Source organism: Thalia democratica, chromosome 6, assembly GCF_965202585.1.
Source record: "Thalia democratica chromosome 6, ktThaDemo2.hap1.1, whole genome shotgun sequence".
NCBI lineage: Eukaryota > Metazoa > Chordata > Thaliacea > Salpida > Salpidae > Thalia > Thalia democratica.
This window is the reverse complement of record NC_139170.1, coordinates 49098019-49106370: the sequence shown is the minus strand read 5'-3', so window position 1 is coordinate 49106370 and position 8352 is coordinate 49098019. Positions and strand designations below refer to the sequence as shown.

Here is an 8352-nt window from a genome sequence, read left to right as displayed (position 1 = left end):
TACAGAAAGTTTTGTTTATGTACCGGACAAGAAATATCTTTGATATTTGACTTGATAACCAAGAGGTTTTTTCGTAAAGACCTTGATATTTTTACACTGACTTAAAAGTTTAGTCTACTTGTTTCGATAAAGATATCTATTCTGGGTAGAATGCTTTATAAAGCATTGAACTTTTAAACCATAATTTAAAAATCTTATTCCAAACTGTACAGAAATTATTGTAACATAGAACCTATACTTTACAGTTTACATTATAAATTTTTAAGTAAAAGTCTTGAAATTAAAAGTTATAGATTTCGGCAACACATTAAACTTAAACTAAATAAAAAGTACAACAATAATTGTTTGGTTTATATTTATCAGACGAGAAATAAATTATTGGCAGTGCTCAAGGTTCACATAATTATCTAAACAAACCTAAAGGTACATTACCAAAAGTATAACAAAATTAAGACAGGTGATAAGAAAACGAAAAAAAGTGATTAACAGAACCGGTGGAAAACAAAAATACGTCACATTTCATGAGTTACTAAAATTGTTTTATGGGGGGTTTGGACCTAGCCTGGTAACTTTCAGCATTCTACCAACTCTGGTTCGGACCACACTTCACACCCTTTCCTTAAATATAAATTAGTTTCTACTTCATCAACACTTTTAAGTAGTTCTATTTTTTTGTATTGTGCCGTGTAGCCATCTAGTTCTGCAGTTTGATTGAATTCTTGGATAATTCTAGGAATCGTTTCGTCTTCAGGTTCATCATTTATCTGAAATAAAGATGACAGGTTCTCATAAAAACTATAAATGCATTTGTTCAAACACTTGAAAAATTAGAAGACTTTTTTAGTTTTTTAGGTTTTGTAGAAAAACCAAGATTTTGAAACTTGAAACAACTTAAAGTTTTTATCCGTGAGTTTATAAATATAACTTATGTTTTATTCGATTAGTCAAAACAGTACAAACTACATATTTTTTCTTACCATGAAAGCTAGAGCTGCCACGTGGTGGCAGGCGTTTTTAATCTCGACCAATTCGTCCTTAACGGGAAAATGGACGAAATGAATCACTCTGCCTTCAGTACGATCCGGTTCGTCCAGACTCGTTATCTTGCTTAGCAAGGATAAGGTGCTCCGAGAGTCTAAGCTTATTATGACGTCATAGTCATAATTGGTTTCGCATATGTTTTGAGGGCAGTTTTTAGTCTTTATATTGTCGTCTAACATTTTAAGAACTCCGATTTTGTCATAGCTATAAAAAAGTACTAAATTATTATTAAGAATATGCCTATTATCATTGTTTAAATAAAGAAAATCAAAACTATACGTACAAAGTTGGGTTAAGGCGACTCAGATGTTCTAATATTTTCTTGTATGGAGTGCCGTAGTCAAAACCTATGACACTTTTAGGGTTCGGGCCGGGAACATAAACTCGTGGGACAGTTCCGAAAGAATCGACATTTAACCCTTCACTACTGCAGAAAAATCAGTTTGTAATACATTTAAAAAACAGTTAATAAAAGTCAAGTTTTATTTAACTGACGAGTCTTTAAAAATCCATTAAAAAAAGTATAGAACAGTTTCAATTAAGTCGCTTCTCATTAAAAAAGTATCAAGTTATTTTGTTGTTAAATATATATTGAATTTTTACCTCATCATTTTGTGAGCTTGGACACTCCTGTTCATATTGTGCCTACAAACAACGGCAAAAGTTTTTTTTGAATCCAAAGTCATTGCTTTTGTATCACTTTACTACTTATTAAACAGCTGTTAAATACATAAGTGTTATTGAAATTTAAATAAGTTTGAAGTTTCTAATTTTATTTTGAGACAAAAACCTTTGAACTTTTTAACTTAAACCAATAGCTAACTTTTAAAGATTACGTAATAGCACAATATAATTAATGATGTCACAACATAAGAACTAATCCTTTTTCTATTAGGTTTAATTAAAAATTCTGTGCATAGCTTTCTTTTTTTTTTGCAACGTGTTGTGTTAAATGTTGTATCTAATTATATAATTATTTAACAGTACTTTCGACCAAACTTGTCAGTTAGTTTAATTAGGTATTTACTGAGATCGCTTGGTCAAAAGGACTATAAAATAAGTTTTATGTGTAGGTTTAAAAGTTTTTATTTATTTCTCAGTATAGTTAATATTACCTTCTGTAAGAATCATTTAGTGGTCGTACTATATTGCAAACAAAAAATTAGCTAAATAACATTAAGTTAATAAACACAATTAAAAAGAAAACTATGTAAATTCTATCGATCAAAAGTTTATTTTTAAAGCTGTAATTAATTTCTTTCTCATTTTTAGTTATAATAGCAACCAAAACACTAAAAGCCTTTAGTGAAGCTACGAATATATTTTTAAAAAAGACCAAGTTTAACTACTTTAATCGTTTAGTACTTGCCATTTTACATAAAACAAATAAATCACATCTAATAAGAGTAGGGTATCAAAAACTTAAAAGTATTGGATTAAAAATACACTGTTTAAAAAGTTCTTTGTTAATTACCAGTTTAGTTTGATTTTCAAGATAAACCAGAGGCAAACTTACAAAGATATATAAAAAGTATGGCAACGAAACCCAAAGTGTAATTACTGTAAAAAAACTAGATTTTTAAGTCGATTGTTTAAGTATATTTGTCAGAGCTTTAGTTTTAGGGATATTGAACAGTAAAACTGTATTAGGCTTTCTTTATAGCTGCAATCAAGTATACTGTGTAGACATAGACACTATACTTACGATTGAATTACTTTGACTAAAAACATTAAAATAAATTTAAAAGAGTATATTCAAAGTGTTTCGAGTTTTACTAAAGTAAAAATCAGGTTTGCTAAAGAATTTTTTTCCAAGGTTTACAAAATTTCTTCCATATTTACTATAGAAAATGTCTTTGGTTCTTTTTTTAGTATAAAATTAAATTTAAGGTGAAAAACTGTCTAAAATAGTATGAAAACATTGAATAGATGCTGTAAATCTACTTTGTTAATGATATGTAAACTAGAATAAAATAATGACAATTTTTTAGTATGATATATTTGTTTCAAATCAATTTTTCATATAAAAAATCTTTAGAATTCCAGGTTTTTTAATGATTTTTGTTCGGAATTCTAGGTTTTTTAACTTTTTTGGAAACCCTGAAATACGTATTTAAATGTCAACATCTTTAATTAGTCAAACATATTAGACAAAGTTACGTCTTTTTACAGAAAAGTTTTCACAAACCAAGTTGTATACAATATCTTTAAGGATCACACTAAACTAAACAAATTTAGTTTTAGATAATTAGAACATTGACTTACAGTTTTTTTTGCAACTTAATTTTTTTTTTTAATACAGACCAACATTTTTATACAAAGCATTTCAGTGATATTTTTAAAAAACTATATTTTATGATACTGAAAACTGCATGTGTTATTTGTTTCAAAATTTTCAACAAGGTTAATTAGTTTTAAATAAGTTTACTTCAATTTCCCAATATTTTATTTGGTCTTGAAACGTTTTTAAGACTTTTTGATGGTATTGGATTTTTTTATGTGCCTAGACTGATTTTATAAAACGGAAAATGTTCAAAGATTGTTATTTGACTTCAAACCATTTTTATAAAGCCAACTAAAACTAACAAGTTATTCACACCAAAATTGAACAAAAAATCTATGTATAATTTTACGTTTTCAAATAATTCATACTTAAAAACAATAAATGTTTTCAAAAAGCTAATGATTTCTAAAATATTCTAATGTAAACAAAAGAATAACAATCGTATTCAAATATATAAGCTATTATATAGATAATACATTTTAGAGAAACTAAAAAATTATAAACAAACATTTTCGTTAGACCAATCAAGGCATCACTTATAAGGTGTTAAAATTTATATAAATTTAGGCTAGAATCTAGTCACTAGATTCAGTTTTTCCAAAGTTTATATAAACAAGAGTATAAGTTGCCTAATATTATGTATACAATGAATATTTTATACATAGAATAATAGTTTAAGCTTTAGAGTATATTGTTAAGCTGTAAGTTTTATGGGTCGAAATAAATTTTGATTTTATCTAAAAATACCTCATTAGACTTTTTTTAAATTTTTTACAGTCTAGTTTTTTACTGTACTAACTAACTTTTGCTGTTTAGTATAATAGCTGCAGCATTATGAATAACTTAATTATATGTAAAATTTATTGTAACTGAATTTAATAACGAAGTTAGTATCTTTGAAACTTTCTTTTTAAGAACTTGCATTTAAACATAAATGTTTATATACATATATATATATATATATATATAGAAACTTAAAGTTTATATTAATTTAGAAGTTTTATAGCTAAATAAACGAATAATACAGACTTGTGAACTGTTCTAAATGTATAGAAAATTTTCATATCTAATAATTTTAACAGTAAAAAGAAGTTCATAAAACAAAACTTACATGATTGAACAAAGCACCATAATACAGACAATAGCGCATCAAAAACAACATTATTTTTACTGAAAAAAAAGCTTAAACATTAAGCAACCATTATTCTTAAACTAAACCTAACTCTCAACCATTTATAAAGACCTGCAAACAGTAAATATTATCTAATCAAGTCGTATGCCACGCTATAAGATTTACCGAAACTTTCGTTGAAGCGACGAACTACCTCCAGAGGATTGAACGGGCTGCTCTCCTGAAGCTGAAAACATATTAAAAGTTTTTATTAAATGTAATATTTACGTTTTGCAATAAAACAAAAAAGTTGTTTTATTGACCAAAGCTTTTTGCTGCTCAAAACAATTTAAACTTTCCACAAATCAACCAAAAGTTAAATATTTACACACAAAAATCTTCCTTTCACGCACGCACGTTTGACAAAGCCTCAAAAACCGCACAGGAAGATTAGTGCATCTAGAACGGGGTTTCCCAAAATCATTTTCACTATCGCCAAATTAGCATGAAAAATTGCCCTTTATTAATTAAATACTTAATTATATTTCGCTACTTTACAGTCAAAATATCACACTTTAGGGGAAGCCCCGTTCTAGAACCACTCATAAACTAAGTAAAACATTCAACCATCATCGCCAGCACAGCCACGTGGTGCGAGTCTTCCTTCACGTTTTGCAGCTGATCCTGAATAGGAACGTGCACCAGGTGAACTTCCCTACCGGAACTTTTATCCGCTAGATGGCGCAACACATCCTCCCTGCTCACGGGGTCGAGCGTTATGACGACGTCGTGGTTGTCATGGTGACATGACTGGAAGCGCTGGGGTCGGGGTTTGGTGCGCATGTTCGACCGCAGCATTTTCAGTATAGAGGTTCCGCGGTAGCTGTTGGTTTTTTGTTATTACATCATAGGATTAAAATGAAAAAAAATTTGCACAACTATGTTGAAAGTTCTCACTAGTAAATAAAGAACTACGAAGCTGTTTTATTGGTTAGAATTATTACGTCATACGACTTAAATTTCAAAAAATACCTTGCATAACACTTAAGTTAAAAAGCTAAATTTTAGGGCTAGGAAGAAATTTATTTTAAAAACTAACTAGTCTTGATCAATTTGGACTAGACGGTCGAATATCTCTTCGTATTTCGTACCGAAGTCAAATTTGACGGAATCACTTTGGGATGGGGCGCCCGGTAAAGACACGAATTTCTCAGTGCCGTAAGAATCTACCCGCGTGAAACCAATTTCGCTGTTTTCGAAATAAAATATACGGATTTTTGTAGACTTACTTAAAAAATAAAGCACTTGATAATACCATACTTGCTTTTAATGCCAAAAAACTATTATATATAAATAGAATGTTCGGATTATAATATACAATTGGTCTATGTTTGCTTGTTAAAGTTTACGTTATTTATAAAGCAAAAATTCATTGTAATAACGCAAAATTTATTAGAAAGTAAAGTTAAGTATTTTTTTCAGAATTATGCTATTAAAAACCTCATCATTCTATGAACTTGCACGCTTCTGTTAATATTGTACCTACACACAATCGCGTATTTCATTTGACGTTTCGATTCTTCCAACATAACTTTAAAAATCTGCTAATGGTATAGTTTTAAGGCGCGGTTAAACTTGATATAAAAACGGCCAACTAATATTTTAGATGGTAATCAAATCTATGACGTTTTACCTGACGAAAATGCTATATATATCTTAAAATTGTTTCAGACAAATATTAATTAAACATAACTCAACTGTTCACAAGGCCTTATAAAATACATTAATTTAAAGAAAAATAGGTGTTATCTTACAAGTAACACGATAAAAACACATTAGGAATTTTATTCTATTTAGATACCATTTGCAACTTGATACAACTATATTTTTTATCTTATAAAATTTAAGCTTTTCGAATCTAAGGTTTATTTTTTTAAAAGTTAACTGAAATGTAGCACATTAAAATTTATAGTATAGTTTAATGTTTAAAAAGTTTTAAATTAGTAAGTTCAGAATCAAATGCTCATTGAAAAACACGCAAGAATCTGCAAATGGAAAAACGGCCCTACTAACTTTATAGTAAATCAATATTAGTAATTATTTATTTGAGTAGTCTGTATCATTTAACTTTGTATAATTGCGTCACAATTAATTAAAAACTTTTCTAATCAGTAAAACTGATTTACATTTTTTTTATTAGCCTTTGAAAAGAATTAAAGGTTTAATATTTAAAAAGTTTCAAGTTTTATTTATTTTTATAGACTATAGATAATTTCATATTAAATACTGGCGCTGGTTTATTTACGAATCAAAAAAGTTCTTTATTTGGAAATTATTGTGTATAAGCAAAAAGTTATTTAAATTTAATATATGTTTTAAGCACGATTAAACTATATAAAAACTGTTAATGATTTTCTAATGACTACAAACTATTAGCTTTATAAAAATTAAGAAAACTGTTAACGTATTTTAAAATAACTTTAATATATTAGTCTGTTTAGAAGGAAAATTTGGTTGAAAATAGCTTAATTTATAGTAGCAGTTAATTTTTGCAAATGAATCAATCGGGAAGTTTTAGAGTAGGAATGGCCAACGTACCAACCGCGGAGTGAAAATAATCAGACCTCCAAAATGTTCACAAAGTTTAAACGGAATACGGCAAGCTTAAGCGAACTTTAAAATATAAGCTTGATGTTTTTGGGATTTGAAACAATTAGCAAAAAGTTCTTTGATATGTTTTACGGGAGATTTGAAACATACACAAGGTATAATAAAAATAAATCATATAGAATTATTATCTGTTGAAATGAATTGGATAATTAAGAAACTTAAACGAACTAACTAAAATGCTCCCGACTATCGACTAAAAACGTTTTCTAAATATATTTTGGAAGGTAGGGTTTAAAATTGCATTTAGATGCGTGTACTTAAAAACGGGTTGTGATTTAGTTCAAATTATAAACGAATATAAGTAACAAGTTTAAAAAGATAAGTTCTATGTAAATGTTACTTTATAAACTTAATAATACAACATGCATTAAGTTTTAAGTAGGATGTTAACTTTATCTTAATATTCGTTAATTAAACTCAACTACAAACTGTTGAAAAAAGCTTAAGTAATAATAAACGCTAGTTGTTTGTCAGGAAAGAATACAAGCTTAGCTACTTATTTGGTTAGTTTGGTTTTAAATTATAAGAAATAAAATATCTTAATTCTAAAAAGATGTATAAGGGTCAAACAAAATTTATTTTAGACGTTGGCTGGTTGTTAACTCAATATAACTTTATGTTTTATGAACTTCTACTATATGCCATTTTTTACCACCTTCACCGCAAAAGGGGTGTCGAAAATTATGAAGCTTATCTTATAACATTTTAAAGGAGTGCAGGTAGAATTAAGCGTAAAGTAACTTACACGCTTGACTTTCAAAAACGTTTATCGCTGTAGAGGGAAAAGCGAGACTGATTTTTTTCTACCACAAAAAAAAATGCTATTGATGTTATCGGAGTGGCAATTTAGAATTATTCACTTAGTTTTAAAGATGTGTTGAAATTTCATTCTTTGTTAACTGTTTAGAAAAGTTAAAAATCTTTATTTTTTATTATGTAAACTAGTGCAAAGCAACTGGACATAATTTACTAATAAAACATTAAAACAGGTCTAATTTATATAGACATTATTGCTGCAGAATAAAACTGTATACATACAAAAGATAAACTATTAAGTCGGAAATGGCCATACACTTATATATGTATAATGAACTCCAAACATTTAAAGAGATATAAATTCTAGTTGCCACTACAACTAGTTTAATATTCAACTGCCCTTTCTAACGCCAAAATGGATTAAAATTAAAACTTCAGAATCAAAGTGTTACAAGTTCTGATACTTAATATCTATAAAACTAACCTGTTT

General features: G+C 28.0%; 2 protein-coding genes across 2 annotated transcripts; both read right to left on the bottom strand.

The window, feature by feature from the left end:
• Positions 1-572: 572 nt before the first annotated feature.
• On the bottom strand, positions 573-1453 carry LOC145839201 (uncharacterized). Its single transcript, XM_082946809.1, has 3 exons — positions 1325-1453; positions 978-1245; positions 573-764 (listed from the first exon to the last, which is right to left on the bottom strand). The coding sequence occupies exons 2-3, from the start codon at positions 1218-1220 to the stop codon at positions 573-575; spliced, it is 435 nt and encodes a 144-aa protein (XP_082802935.1). The 5' UTR covers positions 1221-1245; positions 1325-1453.
• A 3131-nt stretch (positions 1454-4584) lies between these two features.
• LOC145839200 (RNA polymerase II subunit A C-terminal domain phosphatase SSU72 like protein 5-like) lies at positions 4585-6032 on the bottom strand. The gene is made up of 4 exons (XM_082946808.1): positions 5937-6032; positions 5536-5685; positions 5064-5319; positions 4585-4683 (listed from the first exon to the last, which is right to left on the bottom strand). Exons 1-4 carry the CDS (start codon positions 6023-6025, stop codon positions 4585-4587), a joined length of 594 nt encoding a protein of 197 aa, XP_082802934.1. The 5' UTR covers positions 6026-6032.
• Positions 6033-8352: the final 2320 nt, after the last annotated feature.

Excerpts from the sequence above, each read along its gene's own strand:
- LOC145839201 (XM_082946809.1), bottom strand. The coding sequence starts at position 1,220 with ATGTTAGACGACAATATAAAGACTAAAAACTGCCCTCAAAACATATGC. Across the intron at positions 765-977 it reads TGGCAGCTCTAGCTTTCATG|ATAAATGATGAACCTGAAGA; the intron begins GTAAGAAAAAAT and ends TCTTTATTTCAG.
- LOC145839200 (XM_082946808.1), bottom strand. The coding sequence starts at position 6,025 with ATGTTGGAAGAATCGAAACGTCAAATGAAATACGCGATTGTGTGTAGG. Across the intron at positions 5,686-5,936 it reads CAAGTTCATAGAATGATGAG|CGAAATTGGTTTCACGCGGG; the intron begins GTTTTTAATAGC and ends TTTCGAAAACAG. Across the intron at positions 4,684-5,063 it reads TGGCTGTGCTGGCGATGATG|CTTCAGGAGAGCAGCCCGTT; the intron begins GTTGAATGTTTT and ends ATATGTTTTCAG.